General features: G+C 35.0%; 2 protein-coding genes across 5 annotated transcripts; both read left to right on the top strand.

The window, feature by feature from the left end:
* LOC18610446 (sucrose transport protein SUC3) lies at positions 760-6,360 on the top strand. 2 transcript variants are annotated; one of them, XM_018116092.1, is made up of 15 exons: positions 760-859; positions 962-1,320; positions 2,078-2,143; positions 2,702-2,800; positions 2,906-2,945; positions 3,048-3,132; positions 3,220-3,253; positions 3,410-3,509; positions 3,636-3,711; positions 4,214-4,579; positions 4,746-4,889; positions 5,038-5,271; positions 5,368-5,431; positions 5,519-5,562; positions 5,876-6,360. In XM_018116092.1, exons 4-15 carry the CDS (start codon positions 2,734-2,736, stop codon positions 6,041-6,043), a joined length of 1,422 nt encoding a protein of 473 aa, XP_017971581.1. In that variant the 5' UTR covers positions 760-859; positions 962-1,320; positions 2,078-2,143; positions 2,702-2,733; the 3' UTR covers positions 6,044-6,360. The 2 variants fall into 2 exon arrangements, with proteins under 2 accessions (XP_017971581.1, XP_017971580.1); XM_018116091.1 differs by lacking the exon at positions 760-859 and having other exon boundaries at positions 982-1,320; positions 2,881-2,945.
* Positions 12,290-14,813, top strand: LOC18610447 (homeobox-leucine zipper protein ATHB-13). 3 transcript variants are annotated; one of them, XM_007046106.2, is made up of 4 exons: positions 12,290-12,418; positions 12,597-12,798; positions 12,894-13,270; positions 13,813-14,699. In XM_007046106.2, exons 2-4 carry the CDS (start codon positions 12,672-12,674, stop codon positions 14,170-14,172), a joined length of 864 nt encoding a protein of 287 aa, XP_007046168.1. In that variant the 5' UTR covers positions 12,290-12,418; positions 12,597-12,671; the 3' UTR covers positions 14,173-14,699. The 3 variants fall into 3 exon arrangements, 2 of the variants coding, with proteins under 2 accessions (XP_007046168.1, XP_017971986.1); XR_001926827.1 differs by adding an exon at positions 14,797-14,813 and having other exon boundaries at positions 12,359-12,798; positions 13,813-14,447; XM_018116497.1 differs by having other exon boundaries at positions 12,359-12,798.

The raw sequence follows: 16,217 nt of genomic DNA, 5'->3' as shown, positions 1-16,217 counted from the left end.
TTCTTCTTAGTGCTTTAGCTAATCTGAAGATATATATATATATATAAATAGAAATTTATGAATTTTATTAAATATTGATGATCATAAGCACATGATTAAAATCCATCATATTATAGACTTGAAAAATTATGAAAACTTTAGAATATGATCGACCAATTGAACCGAAGGTGAATTAAGATCGATCCCTCCATTTAGATACTGATGTAAGTTAATTAAGAGGGATATATTATCCATGTACGAAATTATTTAATTAATTATTAAAATGTTATGACATGATCTATAAACTCAACCTATCAATAAAAGTAAAGTAAATATATTTTTATTAAATGTTATTTAATCACTTCATTTTTATAATATTTGGTGTTGTTAGAAATCGATATTTTACAAATTTGTTTAATTTATTTATGTTTCTGTCGTTGTAATATATGAATTTCAATTATTTATTGATATTTATATATCTAATTTCTTGGTTGCAATTTAACCATAGGCACCGGTATTCCACTTGTCGGTGGGCGAGGCCATTTCCCTTGTCTAAAAAGCATCCCTTAAAACACAAAGTCCTTTAAACCAACCGTCCTGATCCACCCTTGATCTTGCGCCCGATTCAACGTTCCCTTTTGTCGCTTTTTATTTTTTTCCATGATGTCAACTTTTGTCCTCACAACCCGACACGTCATTATACCTGTCAAAACAAGAAAACGGACCCAGCACCTAAAGATCTTCGAAACGCATCCGCGTATTTCTTGATGCAGATGCGACGTACCGAACAACACAGCCAGAAATGCGAGCGAGGCAAGTCAAGTCTTTTGTAATCTCGCAAAGGCTCGTCTCTCTTCCACACCCGCCCAAATTTGACCTGGTTGGTTTTCCTTTTCTCTAACCCTAACAATCAGATCCAAATTAGAAAAAAAAAAAGATAGAGAGATTCTCATTTTTAAGAAAAAAATTTTTTAATGCGAAGGTTTAAATTGAGTTAACTTGTGGAGGATAATCAGCGACTGAGTCAAAGAGGCTATGGCAGGAACGAGTGACTCAGTGTCGATCAGGGTTCCGTACAGGAACTTAAAGAAGCAATCGGAGGTTGAAATGATTGACGAGCCTCATCATCGGATCGAGCTAAATTCGTCTCCGAACTCTCCTTCAATTTCTTCCTCGTCTCCGTCGGCGAGGATTCCCAATGGAAACTCCAACGTATCGTCGCCGATCGGCGTCAGATCTAAGGATTGTAGCTTGATGACTCTAGTTCTTAGTTGTACTGTCGCTGCTGGGGTTCAATTCGGTTGGGCTTTGCAACTATCGCTCCTGACTCCTTACATTCAGGTTCCTCCAATGCTTTTTTCGTTTTAGACTTGTAATTTGATCTTAGTTTAAGTAAAATTTTTTTTAAAAAAATTACGTTCATGATTATGGATATGTTGAAATTTGAATATGATGCCATGTGTCTTAATTAAAATTTTGGTGTTCTTTGTTTATTATTTTTAGGAAATTAAAAAAGCACAGCACGGTGTAATTTTGTTGGCATTCCTGAATCACTTAACAAATAGTCATCTGAATACTTTTTTAGCATTGTTTAATTATTAATTTACTTAATTTTCATGGATTTTAGAAAGAATTTTGGGTGTATTTAAAAGTTGGAAAAGATATATCATGGTGTTGAGAGACAAATATTTTTTTGTTATCCTTTTCAAGAAATTCTTCTAATAATTTGTAGCATTTTTAACAATATCATGCAAGGTGGCCCTTTCAAAATTTGAAAAAAATAAAAATAAAAATATGGAGGGTAGTTTTTACTACCAGGTAGATAGCTGATTCTTTCTGCATGTTGATTATTGACACGCAGGTGTGTTTGCGAGAGAGAGAAGAATATTATGTCCATGTTTCAAAGAACATTTTTGGATCATAAATTCTCAAAATCTTTTATCAAAATGCTTGTGCAACTGTATCTCTTTATTTGTTGTGTTGCTCATGTTTTTATTTGTATTTTATTTTATTTTCCTTAGCCATGATTTCTTTTCCAGTGGTCTGAGCTTCTCTTGAGCTTATGATGCTTGCCCATTTGTTTGACTGATTCATGCAGACACTTGGAATAGGGCATGCTTTTTCTTCATTTATTTGGCTCTGCGGTCCACTAACTGGTCTTGTGGTAGGTGATGGAAACCATGTTACATATAACTTTATATTTATGGCTCTTTTCATTATTATGGAATCCTTATGGGTGTACAGAATTTTTTAATTTGGTAACTAGATAAATCTGATATAGCAGCTTGTGCTGCATTTGGAACTGAATTTAGTTATTCATAAAAAGGCCGGGGCTGGGTATTATGTGTTGTAGGCCGTTACAGAAGGGGGCAGGGGGGATGGGTGTACCCTAGAAGATTTAATTATTTGATTGCATAATAGTGCATTACTTTGTTTATTCAAAGTTTCATTTTCTCCCTTCATACACCAGGGATCTTGTGGTACTTTTATCCACTGAGGCAGTTGATCTGCTTAATGTTCTCTCTCTCTCTCTCTCTCTCTCTCCATGTGTGTGCGTGGGTGTGTGCAAATTAGGAGGCAGAGACGTTTGTAATCGCAATGCCTCTTGGCTATAGATGTGGTGGTTCATAATAGATGTAAACGGCTACAGCTAAATGAAATCAGAGAAATAATGCCTATTTGTATCTATGATTTAGTAAGTTGCTTTGCATTTTGATCTTAGGTTCAACCTTGTGTTGGCATTTGGAGTGATAAATGCACTTCAAAATATGGAAGGAGACGGCCTTTTATCCTTGCTGGGTCACTAATGATCTCTGTTGCTGTAAGCATCGAAGAACATGTTAAATAATTCACTCTTACATTCGGCCTTTTATACCTGCTAAACTAAGTTTTGCAATTTAGGTGATAATAATCGGGTTTTCTGCAGACGTTGGATACCAATTAGGTGATACCGAGGAGCATTGCAGGTTTCATTTCTGCTTTTGATTCCTTCTCTTCTATTATACCCCCTCCCACCCCAAGAAAAAAATATTAAAAAAGAGATTGACCGAATAATATATGCAATGCAGTACATTTAAAGGTACACGAACAAAGGCAGCCTTTGTCTTTGTTATTGGGTTCTGGATGTTGGATCTTGCTAACAATACAGTGCAGGTAAGCCTTCCATGGCAATTATTTTGCTGTTTTCTGTTTGCCCTTGTAAATGTATGTAAGCTAATAATAGAAATTTTATTTTTTTAGGGACCAGCTCGTGCCCTTTTGGCTGATCTATCAGGTGAACTCCTTTCTTCTTAAGAAAAATGGCAAAAATTTTATTCTATACGTAGTAACTTTGTGATGTTTAGGTTTGAGGCCTCTTCATTTACGATGTCCTAATACCACACATGTTCAAATACTGTGCTTGACAAGATGCTGGGTGGCTATGTTTTAGGTCCTGATCAACACAATTCTGCGAATGCTATCTTTTGTCTATGGATGGCTGTTGGAAACATCTTGGGATTTTCAGCTGGTGCTAGTGGGAGTTGGTACAGGTGAAAATTTTTTCATGAGTTTTTATTGTGATTAAACAAACATTTTTTGGACATGTGTTTTGCAGTTATTTGTTTCGTTGTTTACTGCATTTTGATATTGATCTATTGCAAATTATCTTGAAACAGATGGTTTCCTTTCTTGATGAGTAGAGCTTGCTGTGAAGCCTGTGCCAATCTTAAAGCAGCATTTCTTGCTGCTGTGGTAAGTGTCATTATCCATTGAAGTTTCACACTGATAAAGCTTTCGAGGATGTTAAACTCAAATTCTCCTCCTAACTGTTACTATTGTACATTTGATTTGTCAATTTATGGCTTGAATTATGGTATGTCACTTTGACTTACTTAGTGTGTATTCAGATAAAGTGTGTAAAGAAAATGAGCATGACATTTACTGAGATTTTGATTGAAATTGTTGACCTGAAATGCCTTATGCATTGCATATGTTGTGTGGACCATTCTTTGCTCTTATTCTTTGTTGTTGGGCCATATATTCTGATGAGGTGACCTAGAATTAGTTGTTTCTGCTAACGTCTGAGATTAACTATGAAGACTTGTAGTGTAGCTTCTCTAAACTTTGACTGCCTTTTCAATAGTTAGTTACTGTGTTTGAAGGCCAAGTTTGTGCGTTTTGTGGTCAGATGCATTTTCCAACATTTTTTTTTATGCCATCCTGTATATGTTGAAAATTTGTTTGGCATGTGCAGGTTTTTCTCTCATTTTGCACTGTTGTTACTCTATGTTTTGCTAAGGAGGTTCCACTTTCACCACCAGCAAATCAGCCAACTCGTTTATCAGATTCTGCTCCTTTGTTGAATGATTCCACACAAAATGGCTTTCAACACTCAAAATCGAAAGCTGATGTGTCGATTGTTGCCAATACTAATAGGACCAATGCTGAAAATGGATATGAACAAGTGTCAAACTCCAAGTATGCTGACTCAAAAGATACAAATGTTAAAGGTGAAGTTTTCAATGATGGGCCTGGAGCCGTACTGGTCAACTTATTGACCAGTTTAAGGCATTTACCACCTGCAATGCACTCAGTGCTTATTGTTATGGCTCTCAGTTGGGTAAGTCTCAACATTCTTATACCTATACTTTGATTCCTTGAAATTGGCCTTGAGCCAATTATCTGTTGATAGATGTTAGACAGTTAAAGACTGCTAACATTTTCATCTGATGGTTGGCTACAACTCATGGTTATTGTTTTCATGTGTATTTGGGTCTTATTTGCAGCTGTCGTGGTTCCCGTTCTTTCTATTTGATACGGATTGGATGGGAAGAGAAGTATATCATGGAGATCCAAACGGGAATGCTTCCCAAATAAAGTTGTATGATCAAGGTGTCAGAGAAGGTGCATTTGGTTTGCTATTAAATTCTGTAAGAACTCAAAATTGAGCACCAATTGCTAGTCTATCTTAGATTTGCTTTTTTTCTCTCCATCAACTGAAGTTAACGTGAAGGTATTATTCCTATTTCATTTTTGTTAATTTCAGTAGTTGTTATATTCTGTTAATTTTTCGTGTAGGTTGTTCTGGGTGTTAGTTCTTTCTTTATTGACCCAATGTGTCAACGGATGGGGTCAAGACTTGTTTGGGCAATGAGCAACTATACTGTGTTTGCCTGTATGGCGGTCACAGCTATCATTAGTTTGGTTTCTGTCAGAGAATATTCTCAAGGGATTGAACATGTAATTGGAGGAAGTGCAGCAATCAGGATTGCAGCCTTGGTTGTATTTGCTCTTCTTGGCTTTCCTCTAGCTGTATGTATCAGATGACTTGCAGAAAATATATATATCCTTAAGTTTTTGTTAAAAAAAAGTACTTATTTTCACACAGTAATTGTTTTGTTCTTGCAGATTACCTATAGTGTTCCATTTTCTGTTACAGCAGAGTTGACTGCTGATTCTGGTGGTGGCCAAGGTTTATATTACAATTATCTTCTCTAGCATCTGCTTTATACAGTTGCCAAAATTGGCAAAATTGTAATAATTTGTAATGTTTGTGCAGGATTGGCAATTGGAGTTTTGAACCTCGCGATTGTTATTCCACAGGTACAAAAATTGGATTCTTTGTCGCATTTAATTTTACTTTTTACTATTTTAGAAGAAAATTTTCTTACAATTTGAGAAGAAAGGTTTCACCTTTCATGGTTCATTAGGTACCTTGTACCTAACAAAGTTTGTATTTGGGTAATTTTTTAGGCATGCAAATAAAATGGTGATTATATTGTAAATTCAATGTAAAAGTGTTATCTTTTGTTCTTTTCTCAACTATCCGGTCATAAGCACTTGCAATATTTTATTCTCAAATGTTTTAGTCAAATTTAGTTAAAGATGAATTTTAATGCATTGTTGGTTTCAACAGATGATTGTATCTCTTGGTGCGGGTCCATGGGATGCTCTATTTGGTGGAGGAAATATACCAGCCTTTATTTTGGCTTCCTTCTGTGCCCTGGCTGCGGGGGTTATTGCAACTCTCAAGCTGCCTGATCTGTCAAGTTCCTTCAAGTCATCTGGTTTTCATTTTGGCTAATGACCAAAATTGCCTTAATAAGATGACAACCACTCTGTATATGATGCTTGACAACCATGGAAATGCTGTCATTTGCTTTTGGAGGATGGATCCACTATCATTCGTACGTATAATTTTCATCAAAAGATATGCCTGTTACACATCCAAATTCATTCATTTTTTTCCCCACTTCGTGGGTGCATGTACCTTATATAGAGTGTAAATTGCCAATTATACTATATTGAAAAGAATATACATGCACTGGATGATTAGTGTCTTTTTTAATTTTGAAAGCTCTAATTATCGTAATTCTCACATTATAAAGATTATTTCGCTAAGTTCTCATTTGCCATGGTCATTTTCTATTTTATAGATTTGTAGCTGATATAATGTTTATAGGTCCCCATTACCATCAAGCATTTGCCATTTATGATGTTTGTGGATGATTTAGCAGCATTTATATATAGATTGATTGGTGCTGTACCTGTTGTCCCTGGATTCGTTGTCATGACGTTACTTTCTTGCACATCTGTTTCGCTTCGTAGATTAGCTGTAGCTCTTGTTTCTGTCTAAACTGCACAGCATGCAGCAGCTATTTCGGGCCTGGCATTTCGTCGATGGCATGTGATGATGTACAGACCTGAGATTGTTACCTAACAGAAAACCCCTGGCTTGATGCCGTAAAGGTGGAATGTCTTCTTCCTGACAGCCAGTTAACTCTGACCCGGTTTCTAGACACACGTCCTTATACATCGTTTGGTGCACACCTCTCATTTAATTCGTTGTAACTTATAACTACATTCCTTCTATATCTGTTGCAGGAATTCTTTGATAAGCCATACGGTGTGCTCTTCTACTCTCCTCCTTATAAATGTTTAAGTTATTTTCATGTCTGAAATTACTAGAAAAAATGATTTTAGAGCTTCCAATCGAGATCTGGAATGCATGTGGCCAGTTTCCAAACTAAAATAGCTTTAAATTATTTATTTATTTATATATATATTTATATTATAATGATGGCCTGGGATCTTAAAGAAAGGTTGGTATATAAATAGAAGCAATTGATAGAAAACTAGTATTGTTTCTGGAAAGAAGCACGTCGAGTCCTAGAAATAGATGCGAGCTATCTCTTACGGTTGGTGGGTCAATTCTTAATTCCCAATTCCATGCTTTCGGCTTTTAAAAAAAGATCCCGCTCCTCTCAACCTTACTATGCAGATTGGTATATAGATTAGTATACAATGCAAAATGCACTGTATTTTGAAATATATATATATATATATATATATATATATATATAATAANAATATATATATATATATATATATATATATATATATAAATAGTTTATATATTTTCTATATAATATGGACAAAATTTATGAAATGAAAAAGTCCAGCTATTACGAAATATTTTTCTCATTTTTTTTAAATTTTTATATTTTCTCTCTCTCTATATTTATAATAATATGTTATTCTGATTTGTGACGAGTTCGAGAAGTACGCAGTTTGATGATCATGTCCCGAGAGGAAAAGATAAGGATGGCCACGAGGGAAAATATTGTTCTTATTTGATTGTTACGGAATTTAAAAAAAATTGGATGAAAAATGTTAAAAAATATATAATAATTCTGAGGCATTTAAAAATATAATTAAAAGAAAATGAGGGAGTAAATAATAAAAACAATAAAACTGGAGTAGTGGTTGGCAAATCGCTGTCAAATTGCAATATCCAAAATTTAGAGGAAAGAAAAAATAAAAATTCAAATAAAAAACAGAAAAAGGAAATCACCCGAAAGGAGAAACAGAGAGGGCAGTGACGTCAAGCAAAGATTAGCACATGGGATTGCAAGCTGCCCACCCTTCCCCCCCAGAAGAGAAGGAAGATGGCATGTGGAAAGTGGAAGATTCAGCTCTTCTGTTTTATTTATTTTTAGTAAACTTTTTTTAATTCTTTTTTTTAATATAATTATTTTTATTATTATACATAAAATAAAGTAGTAAGTCAAAAGAAAAAAAAGGAGAAATAAAAAAAAGAAATGTGGGATAACAAGTTGAGAACATGCATCCACCCCCATGGAAATGGGGTAGGGGGGAGCTTCCAACGAATAAAGTCATGTGAACGGCAGTGAGGGAGAGAGAGAGAGAGTAGCCTCGGCTTGTCTTTTGGCCAAGTTATTTTTTTTCAAAAAAAAAGCTGTATTTACATGGGACCCAGAGGGACCTAGTGGGACCAAATGGGACCCTACCATCAACCCATATGCAGATTGGTGGGTCCCAATCCCATTTTCCACCTCTCTTCTCTTCAGATACATCCCCAGCTGTTAGAATAAAGCAGCTAATCATTTTTCCAATCAAAAAAAGCACACTCTAGACAAAAAAAACCCATAGAAGCCTTTCCCTTCACCCCCATGCATGCACTACATGTTCCTATTTGCATATCACCAAAAATCTAATGGCCCTGAAACCTAACCTCTTTTGCTTTTCTAGTTCCATAAACTTTAATCAAAAGTTGGGTTTCATTTACTTTGTGGGTTATCTTTTCTTTTCTTCTTCTTTTTTAATACATATTTGGAACAGTAAATAATTCTTGATGTTTTATGTCACCAAATGTGTTAAAATGATTATATAATCATTATACAGTTTGATTACGATATTCTTAATAATACAATTAGATTATGATACTATTAACTATGTATATATATATATATATATATATATATATATATATAATTCAGAATGTAAAATCCTTCTTATTGTGGCAATATAAATACCATTTGTATCTATGTTTATGTTAATATGGAATCAAATTTGGAAAAAAAATGTAAAGTCTTTGTGTCACATCAACTTAATCTTTTTATCATAAGATTGGACTTGTGTATATAAGTCAAGATTGGTTATGAGTCTTAATGAAAACAATGGTAATCATCTCAATTGCTTATATTATTATGCAATAAGTGCAAATTGACAATAAATGGTAGTATATTTGGCATTGACACTTCAAGTAAAAAACTTTCCCAACATTTTTATTTTTATTATTATTATTTGTTGTGTTTGCCTAAATTTCCTACATGAACATCAATTAACATATATATAGTCGAAGAAAATTGAATATAGAAAATTTAATTAAATCCATACACGATGAGATTTAAATTAGTATTTGATCAAACTATTTCACCGTAATATTTAAATAAAATTTATATAATCGGAACTGCGATGACTTAATTGAATGTAATCGATGTTATCTAGGGTTTAAGGCTTGTTTTACATGAGCACTATTGTATGGAGGGGCATTGTTAACAGAAAAAGAAAAGAAGAAAGAAGTTAAACTTGGTGAGTGAATGACATTAGCTTCTTTTTCTTTTTCCTCAACGTCAAGATCAAACCTTTCAATTCTAAGCTTCAATCACTTGAAAGACTAAATGGAAAAACTGGCAGCCTCGTTGCATCATCTATGAATTTTGTGGCAGTGTACGCTTGTGGCTAAGTTTTACCTCTTTTGGGGCCAGATGTTGGATACTTCATTCCTTTCATGGGTCCTATCTGTCCCATTTTTCTTTCCTAGCTGTGACGAACAATCAAAGCGGGGGAAAAAGGGTCTGAACAATTCAAAAGAAAAACAGTGAAAACTTGAGTAGATTCACCACTGAATAGAATGGCAATATGCTTTCAATATTCAGCGTGCAGATGGGTCAATTTTTTACAGTTTATTTTACATCTTTACATCTTTCTGCAGGGATCACAAAGGCAGAAAATTTACTACAATGGTACTTTCAGGTTCAGATTTTGCTTTTAGGGTCATCAGCTGGTAAAAGATTGTAGTAATTCTCTGTAGCACTGATAGATTCTGTTTTGTGCTAGAGTGGGTCAAAAACTTTGTGGGTTGCTGGCCTTTGCAGAAAGACAAGTTCCTTTTTTTTCACTTTCTGTTCCTAACCCCATTATTAGTGTAGTACTGTGGTCAAAGGAGAAATTCACTGTATGGGTATTTTTATTTACCCCTTTCCGTTGTTCTTTTTACAAACTTTGGTAACTAAATAGTTTTTTTTTTTTTTGGTTTTTAACTTGTATGAATAACATGTTAGATTCTTCCAAGTAGACATGTTCCATGTTTGAGTAACAGAAAAAAAGGGTTTCTCTCTTTTCTTATAGTAAAATCATTTGTCAAGATCATGTGTACTTTCATCAAATGCAATCACCTTGATTCTAAACAAATTCAATTTAAGCTCTTTTACTCTTACAGGGCTAGGGTATGTATCTGGATAACATGTTAGATTCATAAAGGTCTATTTTAGCTAGTTCAGAATTACAGATTCAATGAATATTGTCAATATGCAAAGGAAACAATGAACTGTAAAATCATATATATGTACATGTACATATTGTTTGGGTTTGTGTGCAAGGGAGAGACGGGTCGGTGAATAGTTGATGATCGTGGTAGGAGCCATAAATGGAAGCTAAGCAAAAGAATAATTATAAAACCAGAAAACAGAAAAGCGAGCCAGAGAAAGCAAAACTATTACACAACAGTATCTTTCAGATGTAAGTCCAACAGTTCAGTAAGGTTAAAAAAATGAAGGATCAAAGAGAACATTCGAGCAAAGTCATACGATTTTTTTGAAAGGGGAGGGGGGGACAGTCTTGTGACGGTATGAAAACAACATATTTGACTTTTTCTGGTGGGTTATGATCGTATAAAGCAGTGATATGTGAAAGATGAGCAGTGGAAGTATGTATGAAAGTTTTGATGATGGGGGAGGGGGGTAAAAAGAAGAAATTCTCCGGCAGATTTGGATGCAAAAGAAGTTAAAAAAAGTTGGTTTTCTAAAAGGGGATCACCCGCCTCTTAATTCAAATCCAACTCCCTGGAACAAGAAATGATAAGTGGAAGCATCTATGTCTAATCAGAAACCTGTATGAGTTTGTTAAGTTTAGGGGAAGTTCAGATTTCGTATTTGATCATCATGCAGAAGAATCTTGCTTTACCATGGATTTACAGGCAAGATTTTTCCTTTCTTCCTTTTTTCTATAAAAATAAATAAATAAATTGAATGAAGTTCAGAGGGGGAAAAAGAGAGGATAGGACATGAGCTGTGAGTGCATGAGTCATATGATGGTGTGGCAGAAGAGAGAGGAGCAGTGGGATAGAGATGGACAGATGGGGCTCAAAGACAAAAAAGACCAGCTCTTGTAGGGTTCCTAGCAACAGGAGTTTTGCTTGGGCTTTTCAAACCCACCCCCTCTCTCTCTCTCTCTCTCTCTCTCTCTTTCTTTCAAATATGCACAGAGGACTGAAACTGATGAAAGGATAATGGATGGGAAAGAGGCTTGGTCCTAATGCACGATACCTGTTGGTGGGTTAGGTAGCAACCCCTGCCCCCTCATTGGACCCATCCCTAGATTCCTGCCTCTTCTCTCTCTCTCTCCCCTCAAATGCAATACCCTTTAGACCCTAAAGATACATCCAACTCATTTCCCTTTTCTCTTAAGTAACCTTTCTTTTCTTCACACAACCAAGACAACATAAAATATCACCCACATCACAAAAGTTCCTTTCTCTCAAGAAAACCCTACACTCTTTTCACCCATCTGATCACGCTCTGGGGTTTTCTTAATTTGTTTTAAGGTACATGTTAATCAATGCCTAGTGGCATCGGTTGAGCTAATATGGATTCTATGAAAATAGTGTATTAAATACGAAAAAAATCTTATTCTTAACTATTTTTTTATTTTAATAATCATAATATAATTTTGTCTTCTTTAAAAGTCACCCACTTCACATTGAAGAGGAATATTAAAATATGAAATATACATTGTCTATCCTTTTAGCTATATGGAAGCAAGCTTCTTGAAAAGGGCTTGCTTCCCATCCTGAAAATTTATTTATGTCTAAAGACAACTGTCTTTATTGAGAAAACACCACTATTTGTCTCTCAAGTGTGGAAAAAGACTAATACAATGAAAATGACCCTAAATTATTGGACTTGGATTGGAATTACTCCCATCAAATGTTCTTTAAGAGTCACCACGTTACCAGGTTTAGTTTATTAGGCTTTGTCTTCAATTTTTTTTTTCCAATTTTCCCATTCAATTCTATAGCTATCTGTCAAACTGTTCCAATTATTCAAACAAAATTTCATGAAATGTTATTTATTGTTAATCAATTTTTCTTTTTTCTTTTTGAAAAAATCCCTTTTTTTTTTTTGTTAATGAAATAAAGCCCTCCTCATATAAAGAGGAGTGGAACTATAGAGAGTCATCATGTATCTCTCTTTTTCTCTTCCTCTCTCAGAATAGAGATATATATATATATATTCATAATTTTTGCTCAGCGATTCAAATAGAGACATATATATATTATAAAGAAAAAAGTAGTTTCTTCCTGCGAGTTGATAAGGTATATAAGCTATCCATTTTACACAAATCTCTGCGTCACCTTCCAATTCAAGAAATTCTTAATATTTTCCTTATAGTCTGATATATCAAAATCTCTCTTTTGCTTTTCTTAAAACTAAACTCTGTGTCTTACTCCGACGATCTGCTGCATATCCTTTCTTTTTTTTTGAACATGACAGCCATCAGAGTATGAATAGAGAGTTTTCTTGATATAATATCTTATTCGAGGATTGTTAAGAAAAACCTGCTGGGTCATGTCTTGCAATGGGATGGCTTTCTTCCAAGCAAATTTCATGCTTCAAACTCCCCATGAGGAAGACCATCAACCCCCCTCTTCTATCAATCAACTGCTACCTTCATGCACACCCCAAGACTTTCATGGTATGTATCTTTCTTTTCTCTCTCTGATCTCTCTATTTTCTCTGGGAGAAAAGGGTTTATTTATCGCTTTATCTAATCTATGATGGGTGTTATAGGTGTTGCATCATTTCTAGGGAAGAGATCAATGTCATTTTCAGGGATAGATGTGTGTGAAGAAGCAAATGGGGAGGATGATTTATCAGATGATGGTTCACAGGCAGGAGAAAAGAAGAGGAGGCTTAACATGGAACAGGTAAAGACTCTTGAGAAGAACTTCGAGTTGGGTAACAAGCTTGAACCTGAGAGAAAAATGCAGCTTGCTAGGGCTCTTGGTTTGCAACCAAGGCAGATTGCTATTTGGTTTCAAAACAGGAGAGCTAGGTGGAAAACCAAGCAACTAGAGAAAGACTATGATCTCCTTAAGAGACAGTACGAAGCAATCAAAGCAGATAATGATGCACTCCAAGCTCAGAACCAAAAGCTTCATGAAGAGGTAATCTTAAGTAATGATTTTCCTTTTGTAGTTCTCCTTTCTGGGTTTTCTTTTTTCTTGTTTTTCTCTTATCAATAAGTCTGTAAAGGAAAAACTTGAAAGTTTTCTATTGCATTAATCGAGTATGGTGTTGAATAATTGAGTTTGAAGATTATGATCTCTTCTTCTTATTAATCAAGCTTTATTGACTTTCCATGGAATCATGATTTTTCAGAACCATAGTTTCTGCCAGTACTTTCTTGAACCAATTGGCTTTGAACATCATCTTTTCTTTTGTCGCATGTTTGCTTTCTGATCATGATGGGTTGGTTAATCAAAGATTCAAGCTCAGGGTCATCATGACCATGAATGAGAGATCTTTCTTACAAGCAACCAAAAACCTGACAAGGATCCCATTATTTTATTCTGAAGCTGACAGTATCAAATTATCAATTCCAACCCTCTCAAATCGACAGCAGCTTGGGGAATATTTGGTTATACTTAGTATTCTTGTGTAACATGCTTCATGTTTGATTGGGTCAAATCAAATTTGTTGGTTGCAGATAATGGCGCTGAAAAGCAGAGAACCAACTGAATCCATCAATCTCAATAAAGAAACTGAAGGTTCTTGCAGTAACAGAAGTGAAAACAGCTCAGATATCAAGTTGGATATCTCAAGGACGCCAGCAATCGACAGCCCTCTATCCACTCATCCAACGAGCAGAACCCTCTTCCCAACATCAGTGAGGCCGACAGGTACCGTCGCTCAACTATTCCAAAACGCTTCATCAAGGCCAGACCTTCAACCCCAGAAGATGGATCAAATCCAAATGGTTAAAGAGGAAAGCCTCAGCAACATGTTCTGCACTATAGAGGATCAAACCGGGTTTTGGCCATGGCTTGAGCAACAACATTTCAATTGATTAATTTTGAACTCATTATCATGATCATCATCATCACGGTGTCCAGAATTTGGAAAGAGTTCCTCCCATTTCCCCCAAGTTACAACAAGTTTTTTGATATCCACCTAGAGAGTGGTGTATAAAAGTAAAACTATATCAAGTGAAGAACCGCATCATGGAGGGGCATGAAGAGATCTTTTATGGAGGAAATAAGAAGAAATATGTCTTTGGGTTATATAATATAAATAAATATATATATGTCAGGTTTCCTAGGCTTGAGAGAGAGAGAGAGAGATGTTTGCTTAGGTTGGATCATGCGAGAAGAATTTCCAAAGTTTAAATTATGATTTGCTAGTGATGGCTAGTTGGTTTGCAGCTCTCTAGCTAGCATGGGCCATGAAAAAAATAAAAAGGGAATTCTCTCTCGCTACATATTTATATATTCTTTCTTTTTCTTTTCCTTTTTTTCTTTCTTGCTTTGGAATCATGTCTTTTGTACTGTTGAAGCAAAAATGGTTGCGAGTGCATTGAAGAGAGTCATTGTAACATTTTTTTTTTGCTGATTTCATCATTCAGAACTAAAAGGTAAACAAAATCTACTCAAAGTTAATAAATTATTCCATCCTTTCCTTTGTAATATTGGAGAGAGAGAGAGAGAGAGAGTATCCAACACACATTCCAAGAGGAGAAGATGACAAACAGATGAAGAGCAGAAGAAAACAAGGAGAGTTGGAAATGGTCATTCTCGTGAAGGGGACGTTGGCAATCTTGTGCTGACAAACAAGGAATGGCATCAAAAGCCAATGTACCCACCTTTTGGCACTAGGCAGAGGGTCTTACTACACTCACTGCACCCCCTCCTTTAATCTTTCGATTGCAGAAGAAAATTCATGTGACCCACTGTCACCCACTCCCTAGCAACCAACACAGTCCTCTTTTTTGCCCCACTTCCCATGCATCTGCTTTTCTCTGTCTCTCTCTTTCTTTCTTTCCCCCCCCCCCTCCTCCTCCTTCTCCTCCTCCTCCTCCTCCTCCTCCCCCTTCTTCTACTCCTTTTCCACTTCGTCAAAACATATCTTTCAACTTTTGGTCCATTTCTTCTTTCGACGTCGGATACAAAGTAACTGTCATCACTCATCAATTGCATCAGTTCTTTTTGCAAGTTTGATCCAAAGTACTGATGTTCATCCATACTCTTGTACATGTGTTAGGCACCTAATTCTCATAGTGTGGTAGCTAACCTATGTGGTAGGCATTCTTGTTTAATCATCATAATTCAATTCATATCTCAAGTGTCATCTAATTAAGTGAAGTTTAATGTTATCGAAAAGAGTCATTTAAATAAAATTTTATCGATTTATACATATTATTTTGTTTTTATGTAAAATACGATCACTTTTTTATTTGTGGATAAAATCCAGTTTTACGTTGCAATCATTACTTTTATTTTGTGATTTCGACTTTATTTTTATGATTTAGTACCGAATAGAGATGCACATGATCTATGCATCATATTGATAGTACGGTAAAACTAAAACAAATCATTTTTGATCACTTGGCCAACAAAATGTGTAACACATGGAAAAAAAGAAGCAACAAGCGTTTATTTGAATTGATGAACCAACCCTGTATTCCTTCATCTTTGCAGCATAGGATTCTTTCCAATAGAGAAAATTAAGCCTAAAATAATCAATAAACAAGATTAATTAGCCAATAATCAATGTAATTTCTTCTGGTTGATCTATGGATTAATCCACTAATCAAAGTCTGGAAGGAAAGGCTTGTGCATTGCAAATAAACTCTAGATTCTCTATTACCCAAAAGAACCCAAATTGGATATATACAAAACAAGCATGTGATCAAATCTGCATACCTTGATATTTAAGTTACCATAACAATAAGTCTTGCAAAAGATTAAGCATGTAATTAAATTAATTGAGCATTCATACACTTGGGGTTTAGGTTTTAATCACTTCTTAATTATTTATTTAATTATTATACTTATTATGGGATCATGTGAAGAGATTTGAGACAATCTTTTAGGCAACATGTATGGTTTCAAGGTG

The sequence above is a fragment of the Theobroma cacao genome, chromosome 2, assembly GCF_000208745.1.
Source record: "Theobroma cacao cultivar B97-61/B2 chromosome 2, Criollo_cocoa_genome_V2, whole genome shotgun sequence".
In the NCBI taxonomy this organism is placed as follows: Eukaryota; Viridiplantae; Streptophyta; class Magnoliopsida; order Malvales; family Malvaceae; genus Theobroma; species Theobroma cacao.
The sequence above is the reverse complement of the archived record's forward strand: the minus strand, read 5'-3'. Positions and strand labels throughout refer to the sequence as shown.

Coding starts and splice junctions, on each gene's coding strand:
- LOC18610447 (XM_007046106.2), top strand. CDS start 12,672: ATGTCTTGCAATGGGATGGCTTTCTTCCAAGCAAATTTCATGCTTCAA. Junction 12,799..12,893: donor CACACCCCAAGACTTTCATG/GTATGTATCTTT, acceptor TGGGTGTTATAG/GTGTTGCATCATTTCTAGGG. Junction 13,271..13,812: donor ACCAAAAGCTTCATGAAGAG/GTAATCTTAAGT, acceptor TGTTGGTTGCAG/ATAATGGCGCTGAAAAGCAG.
- LOC18610446 (XM_018116091.1), top strand. CDS start 1,015: ATGGCAGGAACGAGTGACTCAGTGTCGATCAGGGTTCCGTACAGGAAC. Junction 2,801..2,880: donor CACTAATGATCTCTGTTGCT/GTAAGCATCGAA, acceptor TTTGCAATTTAG/GTGATAATAATCGGGTTTTC. Junction 3,133..3,219: donor TTGCTAACAATACAGTGCAG/GTAAGCCTTCCA, acceptor TTATTTTTTTAG/GGACCAGCTCGTGCCCTTTT.